General features: G+C 53.0%; 10 protein-coding genes across 10 annotated transcripts; 5 read left to right on the plus strand and 5 right to left on the minus strand.

The window, feature by feature from the left end:
* Window positions 1-12: 12 nt before the first annotated feature.
* BO95DRAFT_425724 (isocitrate dehydrogenase (NAD(+)) IDH2) lies at window positions 13-1,927 on the minus strand. The gene is made up of 5 exons (XM_025584720.1): window positions 1,639-1,927; window positions 1,498-1,563; window positions 1,237-1,323; window positions 1,046-1,168; window positions 13-985 (listed from the first exon to the last, which is right to left on the minus strand). The coding sequence occupies exons 1-5, from the start codon at window positions 1,726-1,728 to the stop codon at window positions 194-196; spliced, it is 1,158 nt and encodes a 385-aa protein (XP_025436526.1). The 5' UTR covers window positions 1,729-1,927; the 3' UTR covers window positions 13-193.
* A 382-nt stretch (window positions 1,928-2,309) lies between these two features.
* On the plus strand, window positions 2,310-5,047 carry BO95DRAFT_448303 (exocyst subunit SEC5). The gene has a single exon (XM_025587819.1). It carries the CDS (start codon window positions 2,484-2,486, stop codon window positions 4,917-4,919), a length of 2,436 nt encoding a protein of 811 aa, XP_025436527.1. The 5' UTR covers window positions 2,310-2,483; the 3' UTR covers window positions 4,920-5,047.
* Window positions 5,048-5,864: 817 nt separating this feature from the next.
* Window positions 5,865-6,626, minus strand: BO95DRAFT_376691 (uncharacterized protein; the record flags this gene model as incomplete). Its single annotated transcript, XM_025583220.1, has 2 exons — window positions 5,865-6,379; window positions 6,479-6,626. The coding sequence occupies 2 exons, from the start codon at window positions 6,624-6,626 to the stop codon at window positions 5,865-5,867; spliced, it is 663 nt and encodes a 220-aa protein (XP_025436528.1).
* A 694-nt stretch (window positions 6,627-7,320) lies between these two features.
* BO95DRAFT_425728 (uncharacterized protein) lies at window positions 7,321-10,275 on the plus strand (the record flags this gene model as incomplete). The annotated part of the gene is made up of 3 exons (XM_025584721.1): window positions 7,321-8,050; window positions 8,207-9,941; window positions 10,053-10,275. The coding sequence occupies exons 1-3, from the start codon at window positions 7,780-7,782 to the stop codon at window positions 10,273-10,275; spliced, it is 2,229 nt and encodes a 742-aa protein (XP_025436529.1). The 5' UTR covers window positions 7,321-7,779.
* A 791-nt stretch (window positions 10,276-11,066) lies between these two features.
* Window positions 11,067-12,907, minus strand: capA (adenylate cyclase-binding protein; the record flags this gene model as incomplete). The annotated part of the gene is made up of 4 exons (XM_025589428.1): window positions 11,067-12,099; window positions 12,153-12,454; window positions 12,510-12,759; window positions 12,861-12,907. The coding sequence occupies 4 exons, from the start codon at window positions 12,905-12,907 to the stop codon at window positions 11,067-11,069; spliced, it is 1,632 nt and encodes a 543-aa protein (XP_025436530.1).
* A 491-nt stretch (window positions 12,908-13,398) lies between these two features.
* On the plus strand, window positions 13,399-14,994 carry BO95DRAFT_448308 (ribokinase family protein). The gene is made up of 3 exons (XM_025587820.1): window positions 13,399-13,543; window positions 13,620-13,880; window positions 13,943-14,994. Exons 1-3 carry the CDS (start codon window positions 13,474-13,476, stop codon window positions 14,803-14,805), a joined length of 1,194 nt encoding a protein of 397 aa, XP_025436531.1. The 5' UTR covers window positions 13,399-13,473; the 3' UTR covers window positions 14,806-14,994.
* BO95DRAFT_488729 (uncharacterized protein) lies at window positions 14,870-15,444 on the minus strand (the record flags this gene model as incomplete). The annotated part of the gene is made up of 3 exons (XM_025590522.1): window positions 14,870-14,994; window positions 15,069-15,251; window positions 15,314-15,444. Coding segments are annotated over 3 exons (375 nt in total), but the record flags the coding sequence as incomplete, so codon positions are not given.
* Window positions 15,273-17,284, plus strand: BO95DRAFT_33229 (mitochondrial 54S ribosomal protein mL44). Its single transcript, XM_025581914.1, has one exon. The coding sequence runs from the start codon at window positions 15,742-15,744 to the stop codon at window positions 16,960-16,962; it is 1,221 nt and encodes a 406-aa protein (XP_025436533.1). The 5' UTR covers window positions 15,273-15,741; the 3' UTR covers window positions 16,963-17,284.
* Window positions 17,285-17,295: 11 nt separating this feature from the next.
* On the minus strand, window positions 17,296-18,297 carry BO95DRAFT_401359 (basic secretory family protein; the record flags this gene model as incomplete). Its single annotated transcript, XM_025583864.1, has 2 exons — window positions 17,296-17,580; window positions 17,641-18,297. Coding segments are annotated over 2 exons (759 nt in total), but the record flags the coding sequence as incomplete, so codon positions are not given.
* Window positions 18,298-20,582: 2,285 nt separating this feature from the next.
* Window positions 20,583-24,695, plus strand: BO95DRAFT_457762 (uncharacterized protein; the record flags this gene model as incomplete). Its single annotated transcript, XM_025588497.1, has 5 exons — window positions 20,583-21,038; window positions 21,099-21,217; window positions 21,272-21,660; window positions 21,713-22,415; window positions 22,469-24,695. The coding sequence occupies 5 exons, from the start codon at window positions 20,583-20,585 to the stop codon at window positions 24,693-24,695; spliced, it is 3,894 nt and encodes a 1,297-aa protein (XP_025436535.1).
* Window positions 24,696-26,747: the final 2,052 nt, after the last annotated feature.

Genomic DNA, 26,747 nt, shown 5'->3' on the forward strand with positions numbered 1-26,747 from the left:
ATATCATGAAGTGTCACTGTCATTATACATGCACCCAAGCATATCACAGCCTTTTAGGACAAAGAGATAATATAGCATCTACATACATTGAGGGACATATAGAAATTTGAGTACACATTTAGTCTAGTCATTCACAGGCTAAAGGGAAAGAACAAGGTATAAAGAGGGAATAGTACAATCGTAGCTGAATCCCTTACAGACGCGACATGATGGCCTCGGCATACTCGTGGGTCTTGGCCTTACCGCCAAGATCACCGGTGAGGGCCTTACCCTCGGCAAGGGTGTCGAAGGTGGCCTTCTGGATACGAGCAGCGTGCTCGGTGAGACCCATGTGCTGAAGCATCATGATACTGCTCAGGAGCAGAGCAGTGGGGTTGGCAAGACCCTTGCCAGCAATGTCGGGGGCGGATCCGTGGACAGCCTCGAAGATCGAGCACTCGTCACCAATGTTACCGGAGGGGGTCAGACCGAGACCACCGATGAGACCGGCGCACATGTCGGAAAGAATGTCACCGTACAGGTTGGGCATGACAAGAACCTTGTCGTTGTAAGGAGCGGGGTCGGTAACGATCTTCAAGCAGGAGTTGTCAAGGAGCTCGGCGTCGAACTCAATGTCAGGGAACTCCTTGGCAATCTCGCGGGCGAGATTGAGGAAGAGACCGTCGGACATCTTCATGATGGTGGCCTTGTGCACGACACGGACCTTCTTCTTGTTGATGGAGCGGGCATACTGGAAGGCGAAGCGGAGGACACGCTCGGAAGCCTCACGGGTGATGAGCTTGATGCTCTGGACAACACCGTCGACGACGACGTGCTCAATGCCGGAGTATTCACCCTCGGTGTTCTCACGGATCAGGACGGTGTCGACGTTGTCGTAGGGGGTCTTGTAGCCGGCAATGGAGCGGCAGGGACGCACGTTGGCGAAGAGGTTGAAGGTACGACGGAGGGTGAGGTTGAGAGAGACGTGTCCCTTACCGACAGGGGTCTATTAAGGGTACTTATTAGCCAATGTGTCTATAGTAGCCACCGTGGAATGCGAACTTACAGCGAGGGGACCCTTCAGGGCAACGTAGTTCTTCTGCACGCTCTTGATGGCCTCGTCGGGAATGGCGGTCTTGCCATCCTTCAAGATGGGAGTAACATCGACGGGCTCCCACTTGACAGGGGCCTAGATAGCGATACTGGTGAGTCTTGGGTGATGCGACACACAGATGGTCGAGAATGGGAGAGCTTTACATTAGCGGCAGCGAAGATGTCCTTCACCGACTGGGAGATCTCGGGGCCGATACCATCACCCTCGATCAGGGTAACAGTGTATTTTCCCTAGAACCAAATAGTTAGAGCCATGGTTAGATAGAATTCCGTACAGTATTGTTTGCGAGACCAGGGAGAAAGGAGAACTGTCGATGATCGCGGCGGAAGTTGCCGGACCAAAGGACATAGACGGGCAGGTATGGGGAAAAAAAGTTCAGGCGGTTGGCCCGGAGCGCGACATACATCAGAACCCTTCTGTCCCTTGAACTTAGCGACGCGCTCGTCAGCAGCGGCGGAGTAGGAGCGAAGCTATACAGATAGTCAGCTTCAAAGAACTAGCTTGTCCCAAGACGGATCGGGACAAAGGCTCTGTCCGATCCTTACCTGAGAGAGAGGCGACGCAATGCGAGGGGACACACGTGTGGTCCGCAAGCATTGGCGGGCGGGAGCGACAAAGTTCCTAGCAGCGATCATTGTGACAGGTCCCCGAGAATACAACGACGGACGGGTGAGAGGATAAAATAAGAAGGATTGGTGAAGAAAGAGGGGAGAGGTGAGGAGAGAAAGAGGAGAGGAGGAGGGGAGGAGGAGAGGAGGAGAGGAGGAGAGGAGGAGATGGGAAGGATGGGAAGGGAAAGGCGGCGGGCACGGGCGGTCGGTGCGGGCGGACTGGCTTTGCTGTGTGAAAGCAGTTTGAACCTGAATGAGTGTGCCAGAACTTCCTTCCCTGCCCAGTCTCGGCAGCGCCGCTCCCGGTCCGACCAGACCAGCAGCCATCCAGGCATGCCGTGTGTGGCCGTTTGGCCGTTTGGCTGTTTGGCTGTTTGGCTGTTTGGCTGTTTTGGCCAACTGGACCCACGATCAGATAACTGAACTAGTAGACTACTCCGTACCTCCTACGTATTCCGACCGTCCCTTGTCAGGCCTGGTGGTGATGCAGTACTAATCTAATGACCTAATGCTGGGAAACACGGCACGTTTTAAGCTTTATCCACTACTCTTGTTATCCTTGCCTTCTTAGGAAATCTGACTTCTCTCTTTCTACTCTTGCTCCACCTCATCTAGACTATCTGTACCGTACAGCTGCGTGTGACTGTATGACGCTGTGACAGCCTAATTGTCTTCTCCTTAGTCTGTCGCACGTTTAGCACAACGACGACTACCACCACCACTACCTCTTCCTCACCACCCTCCTTCCTCCTCCCTCGGTGATCCCGCTCGTCCTCACCATGGCCGAGGTCGACGTGGCCAGTTACTATAATCTCCCATCGGCTTATCCTGAAGAATGGCCCGCAGAGTTGGACGAAAGCGATCCGGAGGAAGCCGAGGCGCTGGAACGCCGCGGCTCTCGCTCGGAACGGTCTCGCTACTTCGCCTTGGAGCGCAATAATAGCACTCGAAAGAGTGTCACCTTGGGCTCATTTAAAGGCAATAATGGGCGGGAGAATCTCAAGGTGGATGAACCGGACCCCCTTGGAATGGGCGACAGCGTGCTCAAGATCCTTAAAGCTCGAGGCTTATCTCTGGACGAAGAGAGCCGTTTGCGAAACCAATTCTTGCTCTCTTCAACCTCGTTCTCCCCTTCACTGTTTCTTTCTCAAGTACATTCCGACGCGTCGATACAATCCCTCCTCGATGGCCTCGATTGTCTCTCCCGATCCATCGACCAGAAGTCCGCATCCCTGAAAGTCCTCGTCGAAGCAAACTTTGAGCGCTTCGTCCGAGCGAAGGCCACGATTGATAGTGTCTATACGGAAATGAAAACCCAAGGTCAGAAGGAGGAACTGTTAAGCCCCCAAGGTCACCGCAGGTCGGTTGGACATTTCCGAAACCTTTCCGGTAGCAGGCACAGCATCTCCACTACCGCCATTACAGAGGTTGGACCCGGAAAGAATGCTCTCACCAAGGAGAGCGAGTACGGCATGAAGGGTATCCGAGTGCCTCTGCTGGAAGCGTCCGTTAAGGCTGAGGAGGTGTGGGGGCCAGCTTTGGGCGGTCGCGAGAGAGAGCAGGTGCTGAAATCAGTGGTGGAAATGATGGAAAAGCACCGGGATATCTACGAGATCGGAGGGCAACTGTCTAAGTCGATCAAGCAGCGAGATTATGATTCCGTTTTTGAGCAATTTCGCAAAGCACGCTCTCTTGCGAAGACCGCCAAGAACATCGCCGAAACCGCGACAGGGAGGGACCGGCCACTGACCGATGAGGAAACGCACGTTATCTTGGCCATGGGAAGGATGTGGATAGATGTGGACCAGCAGATCCAAGCGTTCAAGCGTGATCTGTGGAGGCGTTTGAGTGACGCGCCTACAACATCAACGACCATCACAGCAACTGGTCCAGTCGAGGAGCACATGGAGTTGATATGTGCTCTTCTAGAATTAGGGGTGGATGACAATCCTATCTGGGTCTGGCTTCTTAGCCGATATGATTTTCTCAAGACCAAGATCATAGCTTTCTGTGAGCGTTGCAAATCAGAGATAGAGATCTTGAGACGCCGGCTTGCTAGCGGTGAGAAACCGACACCTCAAGCAGTGGCCTCGTATCTACGCCTCGCACCACGTGATAATTCCAAAGAAAACGAGTCAATGCGAGATACTGATCAGGTGATTGAGTTGTGGGGGTGCATCAATACCTACTTGACCAGGCTTTTATCTTCTCAGGGGGGTCTTCTTGGTGAAGTTTTCGACTTCTGGGAGGTAACGCAATCCTTCATCGATGGCAGCAAGCAAAAGCTTCTACCAGCCGGGTTCGAGGGGGAAAGCCGTAAGCACCACCGGCTGTCCTCCAGTGATGTGAGGGATCTGCAGAAAGGCGCCGTTGAGCTTATTAACTTGATTCGCGAGAGTGTACTGTCCCTGTTTGCTGACCCGCCGGTGGATGATGTGTCTCTCCTCACATCTCCGATCTCTGCAGCGAGTCCCAACAGCCCAGGAAGCCTCGGAGTGACTCCTACAGAATCGCGTTTCAAGCTGGACCCCAAGAACATGCCCTTTCCCACTCCCAAACGCGGGGAATATTGGGAAGACTATGCCTTCTGGCCGCCCTTCTCGAATTCCGTCAGCGGTGTGCATTATCTCAGTCAGTTTCTGGTAACAATTGGAACAGCGGCTAGTGAAATGGCCGCTTTGGAGCCGGTGTCGAGCAGCGGCAATACTCACGATCTCCTCAAGTCGCTTGTTAGTGTCGCCCGTGAGCGCTCCGTGCGTGTGGCCTGCGCGGCCTGGGGCAAGGATGCCGAAATTTGCAAGATGCTTGAAGACTGGACACGAGACCCGGAAAGAAGGGATCTTACGAAGATGCCTGGCCTATTCGTTTCCTTTGAGAATGCCATCATCAGTGGCATGCAAAGAATACTTTATATCTCGGAAGCTATGGTGAAGGCGGGCTCTGTAGATATCGTTACACAGCCATCTACAAAGCTGTTGCTCATGGTGCGCGGCCAGTTTGTGTCGAGCGTCTACAAAGCTCTCAGTGGACTCGTCGAGAATGCGGAACATCCCGCATCTACAGACGGGGAAGATGAGTGGGTTCTAGCTGGACCGACAATCACCAGAACCACAACTGATCCAGCAACATCCCTGCTTATAGCAGACGCGGTGGATGTTCGTGATCGTGTGAGTACTTGCCCTGGCCCTTTTCCCAACTGCTTTATTGGAAATTGACTGTGATATAGAATGTGCGCCTGCTGTTGACTTTATCGAACATCAAGGCCTTCCAAGCCGACCTTGTTCCTCAGCTAGTTGCATACTTTGAGAACTCCTTCTCGGTGAAATTGACCGAAGAGGCAACGACTATCCGGGACGTACTCGGCCAGATAGAAGATCGTTTGTTTCAATCATACACCAAGCCGACTATCAACAAACTAAACTCCACGATCATTGAGAGCATTGCTGGACCCGACTGGGAACCAGCTGGTGACTCGCGGCCAGAGCAGGTTCGCCCATATGTGTATAACGCGATGTTGGCACTTGTATTGGTTCATACAGAAATCACAACCACAATTCCGTCCACCCTGTTGACCACGGGAAGTCGTTCACTCTCGGCCGCACAGTCGCCTCTGCTATCGGTCATCCTCACATATCTGTTGACCCAGATCTCAACGTCTCTTTTGACCGCCTTCAGCACACGGTCCCAGTATACGCTCGCAGCTTTGATGCAGGCGACGCTCGATACGGAGTTCATCGCGCAAACCATGTCCCAATACTCAACTGACGAGGCATCAGCCATCCAGAGCCAAATCTATGTGGAACTGGACCGTCGAACCACTCACGAAGCTCGCGCGCGACTGCAGTCAGAGCTGAGCGAAATGCGGGTCACCCTCAAGCGATTGAGAGAGAGGACAAAGGGGGAATTCGCTTGTTTCAGAAAACCACGCAGCGGCGGAGGGCACAAAGCTTCCGCATGAGTATTCTTTCAGCACTAGCTATGTTATGTATATGAGTCCAAAATAATCTCACACAACATACATACGTAGATGCATGCACCCGAGTATGTACAATAAATCAATCAATTTCGAACTCTTAACGTAATAAGTTCGCGGGTATCATATTTTTACCAGTTCTTGCTCCCTCTTCAGGAATCGCATCCCTGTTCCAAGCTCCGTTCTTTTACGCTGATCCAACCATCCGTTGCACCCGACTCAGCAACACCGTACTCTCCCTCCCCAATCTCCTCTTCCCACTCTGGTCCGGCTTCTTAGCCCGAGCCATAGCCTCCCGATCCTTCTGCCTAAACTCCCTCTCCTCCCTCCGCCTCTCGGCCTCCTTCTTCCGCTTCTCCGCCAGCTCCAACTCCTTCGCAAAAGCCGACGGCTTCGGTTTCCGGGCCCGACGGCCCCCCCGCGCATCGCGGCCGCCGTTGTCCGCTCGTTGACCAGCAGCAGGCTTGGGCGTCGGCTCCGGCTCCGGCTCGTTCAGCATCGCGATTCGGTCCGGGTGCAGTTCCAAGGATGCGGACGCGGGCTCGGGCTCGACTACGTCTTCTTCCTCCTTGTTGCCTTCTTCATATTGATCGGCCGTGTAGATAGGCTTGGGCGGGGCCGCTGCCAGCGCTTCGTCGCGGATTTTGGCATACGCTTTCTTGACCTTGGCTTTTTGGATCAGGTCGGATTTGATCTTCTGGGCTATGTTTTGGGGTGGGTGCATGTTAGCTAAGTGCTATGGGAGGATAAAAGGTGCGGGAATTTTGGAGGGACATTGCGGATGGAAGAAATGCGACTTACTTTTGCGACGATAAGTGCCATCGGGTAGATTGGCAGGGCCGACGGAGAAGCCCTTTCGTTTTTTGACTGGCGCATCGCCGCCGGCGGCCGTTGCGGCTGGTCGCTTTTCTTCGGGGTTGGTCTCGTCGCGGGTGCGTTTGGGTGCCATGGTGGATTTGTTTGGGTGTGGTTGTGGTGGGTGTGGTGGTTATAGTGGTGGTGATAAAATGTTTAAGGTATGGTTCTTGAAACTTTGTGGTGTGTGCCTGTCTGGCCCGGGGTTTTTCAAACGGACAGCAAAAAAAAAATTGGACGTGATAAGGCCAAGTTAAGACGGTGTAGGTCACACTGTATGAAAGAAAGTATCGGGCAACAATTGCGATACTTTGCTGTCCCACCTGATTGTTTCTCTGGGAAAAGGACTTAGAAAAAAAAAAAAAAAGGTTTAGCAGCAGCAACGGGGAGAAGATCCCGTGCCGTAACGACCGCCGGAAAAAGTTGGAGTCGTACAGGATCGGCCTCGTCAGGTACATACAGTACATGTACAGTTCTCCTCGTAACAAGGATTCTTTTTGTGAGTTGTCACCAACAGACAAGTGACACGATAGCTCGGGTGCACACAATGTGGCAGAAGTTAGAGTGTACTTAAGAGGAGAAAACAAGTCATATTTCCAGAAGAACTCGTGGGACAAGGAGAGGGGGAAAGCAAGAGTGAGCTAAGTTATGGGTTGGTCTGGATTACTGTACCGTCATGGGGGGTATTGATTCATTAGTTCCGCCTTTTCGCTCCCCCCCCCCCCCCCCCCAACCCTGCGGCTTCTCCTCATTCTTCTTATTCTTCTTTTTATGAGCTCGACTACTAACTTAATTTGCTCGTACTACTACCAACTGACCAACTACCACCACCACCATTCTTGCTGCAATCTCCTCAAGTTACCCTCAACTGCGGTGGATCTTGTTTCTTTACTGACTGTCTTCGTGGTATTCTTTGCCTGTGTACTTACTTACTTATCTTCTGCTTCATCTCATCTTTTGTCTGTCCATCTTGATCGGTTTAGCTTTGCCATCACCTTATCATGTTGTAACCGCCTCATCCCGCGGTCGATCCATTCAATTCCGTCCAGGCCATACATACTCCACCAGTCCACCTCACGGTGACTCCTCCGCCACTTCGGCCTGACGTGCCACAGCACAGCTCTGATCCTTCCCCTTACCAATATATTAGACTCCTTGTTCCCTTTCCTGCAAGCTCTTCTACTTTTTAGGGCTGAGATGTTTGCCGTTTCTGCACCTCCCATTGTCCGTCCCATCTTCCGGTGACCATGCCAATCTTTCAATATATGGACCCCGAACGGTCCAGTGACTTATGGTCTGATGACCATTGCTCAGGTCAAGAGATTCAAAATCGAACCATAGCTCCCTGGGAGGACTCTCACATTTCTTCCTCTGGGTTGCGCCCCTCCTCTAGGGACCAGTATAGTAACTCCGAAGGTCCCTCGCCGTTCGATGTATATGACGCAAACGACCGCGGGAAACCAATAGAGCGGTTCAGAAATGTCGACGATTTGAAATGGATTCACCATCGCTCCGTATGTCTAGTTATCCTTGAAAAGTCGAGTTTTGCTGCAGCTCCTCTCACTGTCGAAAAAAATTAACTCCTTATTCAACCTATGTAAGGTTTGCAATGATATACCTGCTAACTGCTAACTTGATGGATACAGCTGGGAGAGGCGAATGCCAGTCACGAAGCTCCCCCTTATATTCCACAAAAATACACCGCTATGAGGGATCAACTAATAGAACCAAATGATGCGAGTGATCAGCTCCCTTCAGACGACCAACAGCTGGCGTCTCCAGCCGATATTGAGCGTCCTCGTTCGGCCCTACACGCTGGGGATTTCCGAGAAGGTAGCACACAGAACCAGATTCGACAACAATCACAAGACCCGGCATCGCCTAGCTTTGCTCACGATGTACACTACTCGCCTCTCAGCTCTTCTCCAACTACCCCGTGGTTCAGCACAACCGTGTTTCCTGCTGTCTCTGAACGACAAGTCCCATCACATCCATCTACAAACCCGGCAGCACGCTCTCGTGCCCCCTCGCTGGGATCGTTCTCGTCAAGTTATGTTCTCAAAGCACCCACGAGTCCACTCGTCCACCAAGCCAACATCACAGATCTGGATTTCTCGCCACGACCGGAACATTTTAGCTATATTGGCTCCCCTGAGAAAGCCAGCCGCCGGCGCACACTTCCGCCAGAGACTTTTCGAGACATGCAGATTCCTGATTTTACCCATAGACGAGAGACGCATCTTCATCCAGACTCATCGATGAGGGAATGGAATAAAGCCTTGGCCCATCAGTCCCAACCACCAAGACGGTCTTTGACCTCGGGTTATACCCTCCAGCTTGCTTCGTCGGTTCAGACAGCGCATTCCAAATTTAGGCGACCCTCTATTGGCTCCGAGGTCTCGTCCAGAGCATTGGCGCCCATGGTGGGCTCATACGAGGAGTCCATCCTTCGAGGAAGGATGTCGACGAACCCTTCCAAACCGCTGGACTTCACTGCACAGATAGGGGTTCTGGGTAAAGGCAAATGTAAAGGCAGCCTTAAGTGTCCGCCCCATGTCACGATTCCATTCCCTGCCGTGTTTTACAGCTATCCCACCTCAGGATGTGGGCGTTCAATATCGGACGATAGCCCCAGTCCGTATGTGGGCATGATTGACCTTGATAGTTCCCTTCCCAAGGACACATCGAGCGACAGTCGACGCCGGAAACACCGTCATCAAAGCCCTGGGAGCATGCATAATGACCAACACATCCGATCTCCACTTGACTCAAGGTCGAATGATCAAGAGCTTCTACGTATTTGGGAGAAAAAGCATAGAAGGGCGGAGTCCCCAAAATCGCCGCCGGGCGGCTGTTATCGGATCCCGCAGCAAGGCCAATTACAGGTTATGATAAAGAATCCGAACAAAACTGCCGTCAAGCTGTTCCTCGTTCCTTATGACCTCACTGATATGGAGCCTGGAACTAAGACGTTCATTCGCCAACGGAGCTATTCCGCAGGCCCCATAATCGATATGCCCCTGAGTGCGCGAAAGAACTACGGGACGGATCGTCCTGAGGCATCTTTGAATGCTTCGGAAGATCCAAAGGACAAGCCAATTCTACGTTACTTGATTCACCTGAACATTTGCTGCCCTTCAAAAGGTCGATTTTACCTGCATTCAAGTATCCGTGTTGTCTTCGCCAACCGAGTACCCGACGGCAAGGAGAAGCTACGAAATGAAATTCAACTGCCTTACCCGCGCTATTCACCCTACAAGGCCTCACGAGAGGCCCACCCAGTACATTCGAGTTCTGTGGGCGAGAAGCGGTCGCGAAAGTCAACGCCTGGCCATCCTGCGAAGCCTGAACTTCCCGGCTTTGCCGAGATGTCTCATCCGGGCTACCCGCCTCATTTACAATGCAACCCGTTCGCACGGCATCTTACGACTCACGAGGTGTCCACTCTTCCAAGTGACGAGAGCTTCGTTGGGCGCGAGCCGTCGCCACATCCTCTAGCAGGCCGCCTACCAGCGAGAAGGCACGTCAGTCCATCTTACGCACACGCTGAGCTGCGCAACATTAAAGCTGGGCTCTATAGCAAGCTCCATAAGGGCGAGCATGGCTACGGCGGTTATTCGCCCGGTGGAACCGAAGTCGGTGACAGTCTCCTTGCACAGCGACTACGGGGCCTGGATGTACAAAGACAGAAACACTTTCATCCCCACTCATTTGCTCTCGACGAGCTAAGCGCTGATGTGTAACCTGGTCTGTGACCGTTCCAGCGCGATCGGTAAAATCTAACATTCTTCCGCTCTCTTACCCTTCCTCCGAAGGCGATGTATACCTCAACCGGTATCCCCTACTTTTGGGGTGATGCCTGATGCCTCAAAGATCACACCCTTTCCCCGCTAACAAGCAGCTCATACGAATGGGATGCAGGCTCATCTCACGATCTGATCATATCAGTGTCCGTTTATATCCCTTGCTAGTTACCGATCGGCCCAAAGGTTACGAGTACTCCTATCGGACTAGCTTTCTATACCCAACATGTCTATAGCTTTCATAATCCCCTCCTTTCTGAAATCGTCGCCACTGTTTGTGCTCAGGGAACCGTCACTTTGCGCGGCTTCAAGGGGCGGGACTCTCTTATCTGTTCTTTGGTACTCTTGGGGGTCGAGCCCCAATGTAATAGCAGCTCATTCTACGGCACTTCTTTCGGTGCGCTGGCGTTTGTTCGAGGAGTAGATGAATACCAAAGTTGATTCTTCTTCTGGCAGCGTATCATGGAAGTAGTCTTTTCTACCTGTGATGATTCCAGGAAACAAAGGTCTGCAAAGCACACAGTGTGGAAAGCATATTCAACACCAAAAAAATTGGATTTAAATAGAAACAGATCTATCTACAATATATGGCAATGGAGGGGAGAAAAGGGATCTTCTTTTCTCTCCCCTGTGCCACATCTACCAAATCGAACCTGAGCGTCGCGGAGGAGGATTAGTCGTCACACCCGCGACGGAAACGAATCAAGTTTGTAAGCGGAAAGTCGGGACTTCTAACCCGCGTGCTCGACGATCTCGCTGACCAGGACTCCATCCTTGACGTAGGACTTGATCTGCTCGGGAAGCGGGCACTCCTTGGTGTCGTCGTCGGTGCCCTCCTTGGGGGGCAGCATGACGTTGATGGCGGTGGACTTGCTGGAGAAGACCTCGGTGGCCAGGCTCTGCTGGCCGAGGTAGACGGTGGCGCCGTCGACTTGGTCGAGGAGCAGGGTGGGGACGACGCCGTCGATCTGCAGGGCGAACTTGGCGGACTTGATGACGTCGAGGCTGCTGACGAGGGAGTCGACGATGATGGACAGGCCGGTGCAGTTGTCGATGGAGATGGCGTTGGCCTTGTTGCTGACCTTGATGATGGTCTTGTTGCAGCGCGAGATCAGGATCGACTGGTTCTGCTGGGCGTTGATCTCGACGATGCCGCCCGGGTTGTCGAAGTGCTCGACGAGCCACTTATTGCCCTCCAGGTCCTTGCGCGGCGGCTTGCGCGAGCGCATGCTCTCGGGCTTGGGCTTGGTGCTGGGCGGCGCAGGGGACCGGGCCCGCGACGTGGGCGAGGAGACGGAGCTGCCTTGCGAGCTGGGCCGCTCGGGCACCACGGAGCTGGTCCGCAGGCTGGGGTTCTTGTGCGTCATCTCGGACTTATCGACCTTGCGGAGGCCGGAGGTCACGGCGTCGCCGCGGTTCAATTGGTCGAAGACGGCGGACATGTCGGGGCTAGAGCCGGGGGCGCTGGAGGGAGGTGGGGGGACGCCGGGGGGCGGAGGCGGAGGCGGGGGAGCGCCGCCATTACCGCCAGAGACGTTGATAGTAGGTACAGGGGGAGGGGGAGGAGGAGGGGGCGCGGTTCTACTTTCGCTAGGGGATGAGGCCGAGCTGCTGCCGCTCTTGACCTGGCGCAGGGCCTCTTGGGCGTCGATGCCGTCCTGGTCGTTCCAGGTCAGACCTTTGGGGTAGTGTTTCTTGAGGTAGGCGGCGAGGGATTTGAAGATCTGGTAGTAGGCTTGGATGTATTGGACATGAGTGCGGTCTCTGTAAGGGCAACGTTAGCAGGTGCCAAGCTGGAGTTTGGGTGGAGTACGCACTTCTCCTTGTAGTCCTTCAGTACTTTGTTGCCATAGTATTCGATGCCGCCAACAATTTCAGTGACGAAATCAGCAGGCTTGCTGGCGAAGAACCAGCCAAGAGCAACAATGCCCTCCGCTACTGCGCTCAGGTGGTTGAACAAATGCGACGCTCGGTTAGACTCGCGGATGTTATTGATGCTGTCCGAAGCATTGTGAAGCTCCGTCATGAGCTCCGGGGGCTGCTGGTCGGGCTTCTTGGCTTTAGTCGAGACGTAGAGGTAGGTGCGCTCGGCTTCGAAGGCCTGCTGAACGGCTCTCGACTAACAAAAAGCTTTAGCTGAGGGAACATGAGCTGGATCCTATAGACCAACGTACCTGCTCGCCGACCAATCCATTAATCTTCTGTCCCAATTCCACGAAAGTCCGCACGTCTTCGTTGATCAGTGTGTCGAAGTCCTGGATCTGTGGCGGCACGGGAGGAGCCGCGGGGGTAGCTGGAGGAGCCGCCTTTGGAGTCTCAGGAGTGGCCGTCTCAGGCGCAGCGATAGCACCGATGGTCTTGGGCGAGTTGGGGTCGTCCAGCGACATCGCCATGTCTTCCAGGCGGGAAGTCGCGGCTTCCAGCCTGTGGTGAGGTATACATGGTCAGTGTCATGAGGGGGACATTGAATGAAGTCTGGAGGTTGAATTCCCAATACATCTGGCGCCTGGATTGCAATAACGTACCGCTTGATGAGGGTTGTGAGATTATGCATGTGGCTTCCTGACGCCATCTTGAAAGCCCCTGTTGAAGTAAGGAGGTAGGTATCGGAGAATAATCAGGGAGAGACTAGGTCAGAAGGCTACGGGTTGTGAATGCAAGCTGTGCAATCCAAATGATGAAAAGCGGCAGCAGCAGAAAGAAAAGAGAGAGTTAGGCTGCTGAGCAGAAGAAGGGAAATGCTGTGGAAGGCAGCAACAATTGCGGGTGAGGAGATCAGTGGGATGATGTTGATTGACAGATGATGGATGATGGATGCTCCCTGAACCAACAAGCCCCCCGGCCCGCAGTGCCTGAGGCTAGAGCATCGGGCGGTGGGCCCAGCCACAGCTTACCGTAGCTATACTGTACTATTACCACTGTTACCCCCCGGTAACCTTCCAGCAGCCAAACGCTCGGTCTCTGCACAATGACGTTGCTGTATCAGCCCCGTCATCAATCCGTCCTTTCTTCCGATAAGGAAGAAATCATACTCGTACCAGAAGAGTATCTTACTTACTTCCCCTCCAACCCCCGCCCATCGCATACTACACCAAAATATAGACACGTTGAGATAGAGGCGATTGTCTCCTGGGCACAATGGCAGGCAACAATAGGCTCTCGTCCGAAGACAAGGTCGATTTTTGCACCCTGGGCATGTTCATCCTTGGTACGCTAACTTACACACGTTTGTTGACCACCATCTTTCCAATATATACTTACTGGCACCCCACCGATCATTGTAGACGATATTGACTTCGAAGGAACAAGACCCCCCGTCAAGAATGTCCTCGGTGGCGCTGCATCTTATGCAGTCATTGGCGCACGCCTCGTTGCTGGGAAAGAGTATGCGCGATCCGTGAGCTGGATTGTTGATGTTGGATCCGACTTCCCCACAGAGGTTCTAGATGTTATCAGATCCTGGGATACAAATTGTATCATAAGAGAAGGTCATGGGCGACTTACTACAAGAGCCTGGAATGGCTACGGGCCGAACGAAAAGAGGGGTTAGTGCATTTGCAGTTGCTTCTGTCCGTCAAGCTCACACATGACTGATAAGCTGCTCCAGATTTCAAGTACTTGACACCTAAATTGCGGCTAGAGCCGTCAATGCTATCGGACGCACAAGTGCTTTCAAAGACCTTCCATATGGTCTGTTCCTCGTCACGCTGTATGTCTATTGTGCAGGAAATCTTGCGACGGCGGGAGCAGTTACAACTAGAGGGCAAAGTACCCTTGTCTGTCTCGGCCACGCAGCGACCTGTCTTCGTCTGGGAACCTGTCCCAGACCTTTGCACTCCTGAAGAGCAAGAAACCTTCTTGGCTGCGATAAAAGTCGTAGACGTCGTGAGCCCCAATGAATTAGAGCTTGGGATGATGTTTGGCCAACCCGGCTGGAGCGAAGAGACAAGCTACGGGAAAGCTATTGTGGAGAGGATTCTTTCCCAAGGCATTGGGCTTGACGGGAATGGACATCTCGTTATCAGAGCTGGTAAAGATGGCAGCTATTCGTTTTCCCGAAAGCAAAGACTCTGGCTGCCCGCGTACCACCAGCCCGATACGTCGATGCCGTCACCTGTGGTCGATCCCACTGGAGCCGGAAATTCATTCCTGGGAGCATTGACTCAAGGAATGGCCAGCTCGGGTAGAGCTCCAGCCAATATTGTCGATTCGGTGCTCGCGCAATCTACGACCTGGCGAAGGGCAAAGAAGGCTGGCAGCGCCTATGAGCATTTCCTATCAGCTCTGGTCTTCGCTACCGTAGCGGCGAGCTTTGTGGTTGAGCAGATTGGCGTACCGCAGATTTCTACATCTACCGATGGAAGAGAGCTTTGGAACGAGACTGAGTTCACGGAACGGGTCCGTCTGTACACACAGCGCTTGTATCGAACACTTGAAGAGTCTCCTCAGAAGCACTCGCAGATCAACTGACCGGTTGAAGAACGCCCTTCTATTGTCGTACAGCCCTCAAAAAACGATGAAAACAAAACCTATCATGCCACAGGAGACCTTCGCAATTGCATTTTATCCCACTCGCTTCTTATTTCCTGTCAACCACATTATGAGTCCTGCTTCGAGGCCTGTTGTTTTCTCTCGTGTTCGATGATTTCCCTGCTCCAGCTATATAGACGAGATAGAGTCAATGACCACATGCTTAGAAACGCTTGACAGGGGATTGGCTGGGTTGAACTGACTAGCGACTAGGGAAGAATCTGCCAGGCTCGGGCATCTTGTCGCGGTGCTCACGGTCGGCGCTGATGCTCCAGACAGTAGCAGCAATTCCAATCACTGTGGCACCCATGATGGCGGTGTTGAGCTTCCAGTTCGCGGGCTGAGCATACCAGCCTCCGGCGGGAGACCAGACTTCCTTGGGATACCTGCGTGCGAGCCATCGGTCAGCGCAACACGGGGGACTTCAGAAAATCAAAACATCACATACGGGATCTTTCCGCCTCCACCCATTGTGATTGAAGGTATATGAATTGAGCGGGTTGGGAAAAGCTTGGACAATGGCTCGCTGGAAAGCGTTGTTCTGGCGGGTTTGAAGCCGAATTGGCCGTCGTTCGTCCCTCCAGTCCCGGTCCCAGACCCCGTGACGCTATGTCTGGAATAGGTTTAGCGCTCCATGGGCGACTTTCTCACACGACCGCCAAACCCAAACCCCGTGACTTCCGCCGAAGTTGTTGCTCGCTCAACTTTTCTCTGGCGACCAAAAGTTCGTACTGACAGCCCGTTGGACAGCCCGTTGGACGACCGTCTTCCCCCGTTTCCTATCCTCCAAGCCCCGACGCAGTCCTTAACTGGATATACGGTCAATCGCCATTTCTTCGGCTTAGGGTGCCTGTCAAGTTCACACAAATCGCACAGATGAAGAGACTGCACCTCCAACGATGGAGCAGTTCGGTCCTTTCGCCGCAGGTCCGGGCTGGAAGTAGACTGCAGCGACGTATACAACACGGTATTCGGTATCAGACGACGACTTCTATCCCTGCCACGGCTGCTGAGGCCGAACAATCGATCGAGGAACAAGCTCCTCCCGCATCAATTCGCTCCCCTCGCTCAAAAGTCACCAAGCACTCCCTCCCTTCTCCGCCTGTCAAGGCCGCACGCGAGTCCGCGAAACTCGCTGCGCTCCATGCACGACTTTACCTTCCTTCACGACTTCCTCTTGAGACCCTTGCTCGCTGTCTCGTGGACGAATCGGCTGATCCTAACCACAATTTCAACAATGAGTCTTTGGCTACCCTTGGTCATGACCTCCTGACCCAGTACACCTCCGAATACCTCATCTGCACATATCCCCGTCTTCCCATGACGGTCATCTTCGCCGCCATGTTTGCCTATGTCGGCCCCAAGACATTGGCTGCTATGTCGAGGGAATGGGGTGTGGAGCTAGCTGCTGCACCTGGTGGAGAGGTCGACCCTGGCCACCTGCAGTTCACGAGAGCCGCCCCAGGTGTCGACCCGAATGCAACCCCTATCGCTACGAACAGAACTTACGAGGAGCAGACGACATGGCGGAGGTCGATCACGTCGAAGATCGTTTACGACGATGTTTTCGGCGACCCCACCAAGGCCAGCGTTGACCCGCGAAAACAGGCCCCGGCAACCGACCGGTACGCTGCAGGCGTGACCCCCGAAGCGGCCGCCTCCCAGTTCGTTCGCGCTGTTATCGGCGCCATCTACCTCCATGCTGGCCGTCCGGCTGCCAAGCGTTTCTTCGAGCAGCACTTCCTTTCTCGTCACCTCAACATCTCTGATCTGTTCAACTTCCGCGAGCCGGCTCGTGATCTTTCCCGCCTATGTGCCCGTGAGAACTTTGAGCCCCCAGTCGCCAAGATCCTCAGTGAAACCGGTCGCCTGAGTCGGCACCCAGTCTTCGTCGTTGGCATCTACTCCGGCCAGGATAAGCTGGGCGAGGGTGCGGGTTCTAGTTTGCTTGAAGCCCGGTCCCGGGCGGCCGTTGCTGCCCTCAAGGCCTGGTACCTGTACAGCCCGCTGGAAGTGCGTCTGCCCAACTCGATGGAAGAAGAGGGAGCCGCCCCCTGGAAGCCCGTTCACGTGGATCTGGGGGAGGTGATTGTGTAAAGAGGGGAGGGGTTCATGAGAGCAGTGTTTGGAAACGGCGTCACATTTTGATATAGACCTTGTCAAGGTGGCAATTGACGGCAAGCAACATTTACATATTATTCCTACCAATTTCGCAATTTTCGCAAGGTTCTGTACAATACGGGAATTTCTACTTCATCTGATGTTTTCTATCATGTTGTGTTCTTTTATTTTTCATTCTTGTTATAAAGCTCGTCCCTTTTTCTTTATACCAATAGAGATTCGCAATGGGAAGGGGGGGGGGGAGGTGTGGAATGTACCAAAGACGAAAAATTGTTTGGGAGATCCAGGTGGCTGAATCTACATGTACTCAATAAATCCAATGGATTCTATATGTTCACTTTTCGGTCTTTATACTCCCCATAAAGTCTGCCTCAACTGACGAGAATATCTTAAACTCAAATTGATGGAGATGGAGGTGCCTGTCCATCCAGTTCCACATACAATCCCACAGCTCTACTCAAGATTGATCTCACCTTTCCGTCGAGTCCCCAGCTAGCGTTCTTCTCCCGCCGAGGTATCCAGATATCGACCATACTCCTCCCACAACTCCTCAACCCCAGCCCCAAACAACCCCCGCCAGAACCCTTCCCCTCGCTTTTGTGACTCTTCCCCCTTCCCCTTCCCCTCTCCGTCCCCGTCGTCATCCTCACCCACATACCCAACCCTCAACAACCGATCATTCACCAACCCCACCGCCCCCCTCCCGACGCGGACATCCTCCAACCAGGCCAAGAAATACGCCGTATGCTGGTACCCCTGATCCCACTTCTCGGGACGCTCCGCCGCCGACCGCGGCCGCTGCCAGTGCGGCGGCGCCAGCCCGGCCTTGAGGCGCACGAAGTCGGCGATCCCCTCGATCAGGCCCCCGGGCGGGTGGGGGGTGTCGTCGTCGTCGTCGGGCGCCGTGTGCTGGTAGCAGTGGACGAGTTCGTGGGTGAGGACCCCGACGATCTCGGCGCGCGTGGTGGAGGGGGTGGATCGCTCGGTGCAGGTCGCGATGTAGGAGAGCGAGAGGTGGATCTCTTTGTGATCCCGATCGAGGTCTGTGCCTTTTGTGTAGGCGACGCCCGGGATGGGGCGGAGGTGGATGGTGATGGAGCGGGTCGGGGGGAGGGTTGGGGTGAATGTTATTTGGGTTTTTGGGGGTGATTTTGGGAAGGATGGGGATGATGGGGGGGATGGGCAGGTGTAGAGGGTTTGGAGGATGGTGGTTAATGCGGTTTCGAGGGTGGAGACTAGATTGGGGATTAGGGTGAGGAAGGTGGTGACGGAGGGGTGGCGGAGGTCGTGGATCTGGAGGAGGAGTTTGGGGGTGGGGAGTGCGGGGGTTGTGGTGGTGGAGGGGGAGGGGGAGGGTGAAGTTGAAGTTGAATTGGTGACCTGCTGCTGCTGCTGGTGTGAGGTTGAGGTGATGTTGGTGGTGTTAGGTGTGCTGCTGCTGCTGCTGGTAGTGTCTGGTTTGGTGAGGTTGGTTGGTAGTGTAGTGGCTTGGGGGGGAGGTGGTGGTGGTGGTGAGATTCGGGCCATTGTAGGAGGTGAGCTATTCAGCGTGTTGGTATAGAGGTGAGTGTGGTCGGAGCATAGAATTTAGCGGACGGTTGTGCAGGTCAGTTATATAGTTACTGTGTAAGCTAAAGATTGGCGCGTGCACGCGAATCTACCGTTCTGGTCTCTTAGTAGTGTTAGTTGAATCATGCATGCAGACACGCGGTAACATTAGCATGCCGCAAGGTCTTGACAGGATCCACCATCCATTGTTCCTCCGACTCGGAGTCGGTTCCACTTGGTGAACTAGACACGATGCAGCGCCTGTAGTCTATGTACCGTGCACCAGGAAGAATAATCATGCAGTCCTGCTTGTGGTTTGCCCGGCCATGGCATGGCAGGCTCAGCTGGTCCAAGTGTCTGTTCGTCGGCCACCAAAGAATGGCCCGATCCACCCCCGGCGCGTCGATCCGGTGGAGTTGCTGCAGTTTAATCGATCAAGAACTCATGGTATTCAGTAGTTGGGAAGGTGGTCGGGACACACAATACTCGAACTTGGAGAAAACTGTGATGCGACTCACTTTGCAGGTGTAATATTTCTCTCTTGGATACATCCAGCTGGTGTCGTGGTTTCGGAGTGTAGGAAAAACTTTTGGGGATGCGAGAGTATATACGTACGGAGTAGTACTAGTGGAGCAGAGTTGCGTTCGTGTTTATATCTTCCCCCGCCCCTTTTCGTCGTGCAAGACCTCATCAGGCTTTGACTCATACCATGCATTGCTACACAAAGACCATTAATGATTACTCTTATTCTACAGAGTACCAAAACTTAGATGGTTGACTCAATGAGCGACTACCTGCACCCTCCGTGGACTTGCGTGGCTGACAGTGCCGTCTCTCCCCCCTTCGTTTCGAGTCCGCAAGGGAGGCACTACCACAAGGGCCAGGGAAAACAGGGAGCTGATACTATCAAAAAGGATCACCCTTTGATAAAGTACAAGCCTCCAAAAACATCATCTTGGGTTGGGCAGCTTCATGCTGTAATAGACATCGACTACTACCCAAGCGACTGTACGTATCTACCTAATTATATGTACAGTAAGTTGAGTTAGCTGCCATAACAACTCGGCTTGCCCAAAGCGGAGCAACCATGGCTCCGGCGGCGTTGCGGGTAAACAAAGCCAACTGAAAAAAAAAGATTCAGGGACAATAACAACAACAAATCATCATTACAACCACCACTTTCTCTCGTCTTCCGCACCCCCCCCCCCCCCCCACTTCCCACCTCCTGGCCTCAACTAGAAATAATCCCCTCCTCTCTACCTGTCACACTTGAAGTGCTGATATCCCTTCACATACCAATCTCCTTGTCAGGGCTCAATCGATCCGTCCCTCTCCCCCCGAAGTGGAGTTGAATCCATAAGCGCTTATCGCCGCGGTTGGTCGCTTATCGGCCTAGACTCAGGCTCCTTCCCCTCGATAGTTACGACTTCCTTCCCATCTTCAATCAACCACCACCACCTCCACCACCACCACCGCATCTCTCCCGACCGACCCTCATCCGCTCCTTCTCTCCTCACCAACGAACTCGTCGCCGCGACTGCCTTTACACGATTCAATTATTCGCGCACCTGCCACACGAAGCACACTGTTCACAGGTATGAATGACCTCGACTTCGCGCGCCCCCCCTCCCCCCCGGATTCCTCTCCTCTTCAACTCTCCCAACCTCTCTCAACTCTATACACACACGTTCGTCAAGCGTCTCTGCGAGCGTTCTCAGCTTCTCGTTCCCCCTGCGCTCTCCCTGCTTTCTTGCTGTTCTTTGCCCTGCTTTTGGAAAAACCCAATAAACACTCAAAAACACCTTTTGGATTGCTGTTTTCGTACGTTGTTAACCACCATGGATGATAGACGCTGGAAAGCGGTGGTCACCGCTGCGGTCCTCACCTTAATATACCACACCGGCGGACTTCTGTCATTCTTTGGCAGATTTGTGCTCGAACTCCTTTGGATCCTTCGTACATCCGCGGTCCCCTTCTGCGTTTTCTTTACTGTTGTCACTCTGTCTGGGGACGAAGTTCACCGTCTCCTTACTATTTTGTATACCATCATGGAGGCCAAAGCCTTAGAGCTGGTGGAGATTGCCAAAAACAACTACCTATCCCTGGAGGCGAAGATCGGTGCTTTGGTGGCCTACAAATCGGAGATCAAACAGAGGAATGTCCCTGAAGCGGCGGTGCCGCCATCATTCGAGGCGGCGCGGATCTTCATAAGCTCACCACATGGCAACATCATCACGCCTGCATTTAATATGCTCAGCCACCTGACCAGGCGCTTGTCCATTCAGCGACAACCGCATTTGATCGCAAATTACAGTCGCAACCTCCAACCACTACTCCTTGAACGTTTAGGCGATAACAGAGAACGTGTGCGAGCACAGGCCGCTCAAGCATTCACCGAGCTCTGGCCAGCTGCGAGCGCCGAAGTAGAACACCATGTTCTCGATACCGCCCTGGTCGGAAGAAACCCCAGGGCAAGGGAAATGGCTTTGATCTGGCTTTCCAATGTAAGTGGTCCTCCTTCTTCGATATCTGGCGGGGGTCTGACGGCCTCCTTCTTGTTGTAGATGTCTAGAACGCATGGCCTGCGATTCCGTCAGTATGTGGCGAGGCTTGTCAACTGTCTCGAAGATGCGGACCCGGCCGTACGAGACGCAGCGAAGTTGACTGTAGTTGAGTTGTTTGGGTACGCTTCCATCCATCTGATCTCAAGCTAGTCTGGAGACTAATGAACCCATAGCGCAGCATCTGGTGCGTCGGCACGCGCAAAAGCGGATCTCATGAATCAGCTTAGCATCCGCAGTGTACGAAGGACAATTGTCAACGCGATCGTCGCTCAGATTGGTCTCGATCACGCCGATCTTGAACCCAATAGAGGACCCATGCATCGAGCAGACCGAGCCACGCAACGTCCTCATTCTAGCTTAGAGGCTCATCCACGCCCTTTGTCGCGCGCAGATGGAAACAAACGTCCAATTTCCAGAGCAGAAGCTCTTCAGTCACGTCCCACCTCGCGGGCTGATGGACTTAGTGGACCAGAATCCTCCTCTCAACGTTCTGCGTCGAGAGTCGATGGACCTAAACGTCCTGTATCCAGGGCAGACCCTCTTCCGCAGCACTCTTCCGAAGGTGAGTTTGCTTCTATCCCGCATCAATAATGGAAGCTAATGTTCCTGTCCAGCAACCCCATTGACGCCCAACGATAGTGATAGCGTGGAGCCACTAAATGTTTCCTCCTCGCGTGAGATTGAAGACATCATCCGCGCCATGGTTCCTCACTTCGAAGGACGTGAGTCGGAAGAAAATTGGGCAAAGCGTGAGAAGAACGTCATGCTGCTACGCCGACTGGTCCGTGGCAATGCGCCTGTCGCCCACTCAAATACTTTGATCACGGCTTTGAAGTCCATTCTAGACGGTATTTTCAAGGTCGTCAATTCCCTTCGTACGACTATGGCAACGAATGGCTGCCTATTCATTCAGGACATGGCCATTTATTGCGGACCCAAGATAGATCCCATGATGGAGATCATCATGCAAAATCTCATCAAGCTGTGCGCTGGAATGAAGAAGATTACAGCACAGAACGGAAAGATGACAGTGGAGACTGTCATTCAGCATGTTTCCTACACTCCTCGTATTCTGCAACACGTCTTTGGTGCTTCGCAGGATAAGAATACCCAGTTGCGACTTTTCTCAGCGGACTGGTTCAAAATCATCCTCAACAAACAAGCGGCTCATAAGGCCTCTATTGAGCATGGAGGCGGGCTGGAGCTACTCGAGAAGGCCTTCAAGAAGGGACTCGCAGACGCCAACCCGGCTGTCAGACAGGCGATGCGCGGCACATTCTGGGCCTTCTTTGGCATGTGGCCTAACCAGGGGAACGAGTATGTTTACCACTCTTTTTCTCATCATTTTTACTTCAACTAACGCGGCACAGGATCCTCTCCAATCTTGACTCTAAGTCTCGGACCCAGCTCGAAAAGGACCCTGGAAACCCGAATACTTCATCCAAGTCCGATAACACATCTCGTAAGGGCGTCGCAACCGGCACTTCCTCCATCAAAAGTCGCTCGGCCCTACAGGAAGCTATTGCGGCGCATAAGAAGGCGCATCTGGCACCCAAGCCCATCCAGCAACAGCGTCCAGAATCAGCACAGTCCGTACTCTCCGACACAAACGTGTCCGACCTGCAGCGTGGCCAGCCTGCGGTGCGGTCGGTGCCCGTCGGTTCTTCTATTTCTTCCCTTTCGTCGGCGCCGATGCGTCCTGCGAGCAAGGCTCGTAGACCTGAACTGAGCCGCCCAGGGACCGCAGAGCCACATTCAGTAGGATCCAATGCTTCCGAAGTGAGCTCGGATGCTCAGCACACGGTTCCCGCGGCCAGCACAGCGAAGGCCAAGGCTAAGAAACTTGACATTGCCAAGACTCGGACTGCGGAACGTCGTGTGAACAGTGGTCTACAGGAGAACATGGGTGGTCAATCCTCTGGGGGTCTTCAGGTACCTATTGTTCCCAATGAACATGATAGCCCTGCCGAAGCCCAGTCGGAGAGTCCCCTTGTTACTGTGGTACCCATGCTAACTGCTTCTGAAGACTCCGTCCAGGAGGGTTTCCCCCGCCCAGTCGAGTCTCCGAGCGCTCCAGCTAAGGAACACATCGCCGGCGGCCCGAAGCCTCATGGAGCTCAAGGACAAATATTTGAACACCCCAGCGAGTCCTTCCCCGATTTCCCCGTCTCGGATCCCCATTCGCACCACCAAGACCATGCAGAAGGACCTCATTCAGATTATCGATTTGACACAGAAGGAAAACCAGACAGGCGACTCGAAACAGAAAGATCCCAACCAGACTATCGACTCGAAACAGAAGGCAAACCAGACAGGCGACTCGAAACAGAAAGATCCCAACCAGACTATCGACTCGAAACAGAAGGCAAACCAGACAGGCTATTCGGAACAGAAAGACTCCAATCAGACTATCGACTCGGAGAAGAACGGACTCAGCACGAAAACCATGAAACCGAAGAAAAGAAGGTATCCGGTGAACCTGGCAGACAGGCCTCACTGGGTGAGAACCTTTCCTCGCCCATAAAAGGAAGGGAAGTGCAGATTTACGAAGACCCTATCATTACCTCCGAAAAAGAAGAGGAGCATATCCATACCCACCAACATGTATCCAATAAAGGAGACGACGAGCCCATTCTTAACCCCATTGTTACGCCTCAACATGTATCCAATAACAGCGCTTTGGCAGAACTATCTATAAATGAATCAGTTCATCGTGATAGTAAGCCAGCTGTGCCAACCATGCCTACGTATCGTGGACGCCAATCGATCGGGGCGACAGAGTCGACAGCTAGCTCTGAATATCCTCGCCGGAAGAATGACCAGATCGCCGACCGCAAAAGAAGTATCAGCCCCCGATCGAAAGACCCAGTCAAAGCACGAGAAATGCTCGAGAAGGGCATTCAGAAGATTCGGTCCAAGAATATGGACATCCTGGGGTACCGGAAGTTGCAAGGCCTTATCGAATATCACGACTCTATCTTTATCCATGAAGGAAAGTATGACGAGATGCTGCTGGTTCTGCTCGAAGAATTGGAGAGTCCTCCGGATGAGAAGCGACAACGCCTCGGTCGCCCGCTGGACTTGAAAACGCAAGTGCTTCTGACGATTCGCTTCATGCTTGCACACAACAAGCACTTCAGTTCTCCTTATTACCCCAGGGCTATCACAGCTCTTATCGTTGCTAGGAATTATTACGACTCTTCAAGCCACATCATCAACGGATTGAATGAGACGGCCGAAGAGATTCTTGTACAGTGTGAGCCTGAAGGTGTTATCGACGCCGTAACCGACCTAGTATCTACCGAAGATCCGGAAACAGGCGATCGGGCGGTCACTATGGGCTTCTCTGTTATGACGGGAATCTTGAAGGGGATGAACAGCAATGCAATTCGTCTTTCCGGTCGCCTGCTGGAGAAAGTTGGGACACTAGCTGGCAAGAGTCTGACAGCTCGACAGCCGGATGTCAGACGTCAAGCAACACAGCTATGCGTACAACTGCACACGATGGCCGATAACGATGATCACTTCTGGCAGGTTGTTGGACGGCCTCGCGAGAACTCACGCAACCTGCTGACATACTACATTGCGAGGAAGTGATTTTTTGCTTTCAGAAAGATGAAGAGCCAGTATCATTATTTTCGAGTTATTGTTTCTTTAGTCCTGTATTCCAATTGATACCACCGTGTTTATGTTGAGCGCCTCAAAGGCACAAAACTTGCTGTATTATTAGATAATTCCATCCTGAATGTAATCGAGACCCACTGTTCTCCTGTGCATTGAGCCGAGCGCCACGAGACAAAATCGTGTGTCGTGCCTGACGATAGCAGTACACAATTACTCGTGCAATCGTAGGGCAGTAAGAAGTTCACACGTGCGGGATGCATCCTCAAATCCTCTACGTCTACTCCGTGGTAGCAACGGCCAGCCTAACGATTTTGCTACGAGCCTGCCTGCCAGGTAGATTCGACTGAAGAAGAGCCCGGCCTCACTCCACCACATTACCCTCCCCTCAGTAGGAGTACTGGCTCCAACAAGTGGTCGATTGCCCTCCCTCGCTCTTTGTACCTCCCCTTGTTTTCGAGCCCTGCGGGCGCAGCTCAGGAAAGGCACTACGCCTGGAATAATAGTAGGCGATAGGCGACAGATGCGTTCTCAAAGCTCCAGGGGTAGAGATCGTGATGAGGAGACTGAGGAGGGGTGGAATGGTGAGAGGACGAGAAGAGATGCTATCAACCTGGTGTCCGGGAAATTTAGGGTCTGCAAAGCCGTTGACAGCAGCTGATCTGCCTTGCGCATTGTGGTCAGCAACACGAGGTCCCTTCGAGCAATGAGGGCGAGGAGTGGGAGGGAATGAGAATGGTCGAGTCGATAGTGGCGGAGGAGCGACGGTCAGGTCTCTCTGAGCATCCAAGCTATGACAAAGTCACCAAGGCTCTGCTGGAGATGAGAGGACGGTGTGGTATTGGAAAAGGAAGCATACGGACAGAAGGGCAGTAGATAAAAGCTACGAGCACAAGAGAGCAGGAGGGAAAGACAGAAGAGTCTTAGTACGTACAGACGGAGATATAGGAAATACCACACCCTCCTTAGATACTCACCATACATGTGCCCGAGATTCACTGCCGATTTGATGGATGTAGTTTCGATATCAATCAGTATAGACTATCTGATCATTCACCGGGTTCGTTCCCGAGACAAGGTAAAGCCGCGTGGGTCAGGGCTTATTTTTGGATATTTACAGGCAATCCCGAAGTCTGGGACGGAGTGGGGGGGGGGGAGATTTGAGACCGACTCGAGCAGGTCTGATTCATGAGTTCAAAGTTACTGGAAGCGGGAGTGGCTGAGTATGGAAGTACCTTACGAAGTTACGACTTCCAATTTCACACGACTAGGATCTCGGTACCTGGAATGGGAATGAGACAATCCCGTCTATAAATATTTATAGATAGATCACCATCCAATGGCTGCTGGTTGGTTGGGTGGGTTCGTTGGTGGTCTTGTTAGCCTCAGGTGTCGAATATCTACATGTCCACTGCGCAGCCTGTGTACAGTCCGTGTACGGAGTACAGTATTTATTGTTGTAGCAGCATGGTCTCGTATCCTGAGACGACACAGGGAGGCCTGCAAAACTGACCAAATCTGTAGACTATTCACTACTTAACACTTGTAGTCTACTACCCTTACTCATTCACCTTAATCAAGATGTATATTGACAAGCTAACCGTTCAGTCAGTAGAATGTAGGTCAGTGGGCTAATTGGGAAAATCTGGGGACATGGGCATGAGTTGTCTATCTGAAACGGGTGGTGTGTTTCAATCGCGGCCTCAAACTCTCTTTCTCCCTCTCTCTGTCTCTCTCTCTGTCTCTCTCTCTCTCTCTCTCTCTCTCTCTCTCTCTCCCACTCCCCGTACCTGTACTTACTCGTACTCAACTCACTCCCTCCCTTCCTCTCTCACACACTCTCTCGCCTTCTCTTGTTTTCCTCCTTGATCTAACCTCTTCTCACAATTACTAGCACATCCGCTGCTTATTCTCCCTCGACGCTCTTCTCTTCAACTTGATCCCCTCCTCCCTGTTTCGTCCTGACGCATTGGAACATCCGGGTGGTTGTTAAGGCTGCCCCGGATATTCAGCTCTGCGGCCCCCCCC

The sequence above is a fragment of the Aspergillus brunneoviolaceus genome, assembly GCF_003184695.1.
Source record: "Aspergillus brunneoviolaceus CBS 621.78 unplaced genomic scaffold BO95scaffold_114, whole genome shotgun sequence".
Taxonomy (NCBI): Eukaryota; Fungi; Ascomycota; class Eurotiomycetes; order Eurotiales; family Aspergillaceae; genus Aspergillus; species Aspergillus brunneoviolaceus.

What these genes read in the sequence shown, in the direction of transcription:
- BO95DRAFT_425724 (XM_025584720.1), bottom strand. Translation starts at nt 1,728, where the DNA reads ATGATCGCTGCTAGGAACTTTGTCGCTCCCGCCCGCCAATGCTTGCGG. An exon ending in AGGGACAGAAGGGTTCTGAT is followed by an intron (nt 1,324 to 1,497) that starts GTATGTCGCGCT and finishes ATTTGGTTCTAG; the next exon opens with GGAAAATACACTGTTACCCT. An exon ending in ACATCTTCGCTGCCGCTAAT is followed by an intron (nt 1,169 to 1,236) that starts GTAAAGCTCTCC and finishes ATCGCTATCTAG; the next exon opens with GCCCCTGTCAAGTGGGAGCC.
- BO95DRAFT_448303 (XM_025587819.1), top strand. Translation starts at nt 2,484, where the DNA reads ATGGCCGAGGTCGACGTGGCCAGTTACTATAATCTCCCATCGGCTTAT.
- BO95DRAFT_448308 (XM_025587820.1), top strand. Translation starts at nt 13,474, where the DNA reads ATGGCAGGCAACAATAGGCTCTCGTCCGAAGACAAGGTCGATTTTTGC. An exon ending in CCTGGGCATGTTCATCCTTG is followed by an intron (nt 13,544 to 13,619) that starts GTACGCTAACTT and finishes CGATCATTGTAG; the next exon opens with ACGATATTGACTTCGAAGGA. An exon ending in CGGGCCGAACGAAAAGAGGG is followed by an intron (nt 13,881 to 13,942) that starts GTTAGTGCATTT and finishes AAGCTGCTCCAG; the next exon opens with ATTTCAAGTACTTGACACCT.
- BO95DRAFT_33229 (XM_025581914.1), top strand. Translation starts at nt 15,742, where the DNA reads ATGAAGAGACTGCACCTCCAACGATGGAGCAGTTCGGTCCTTTCGCCG.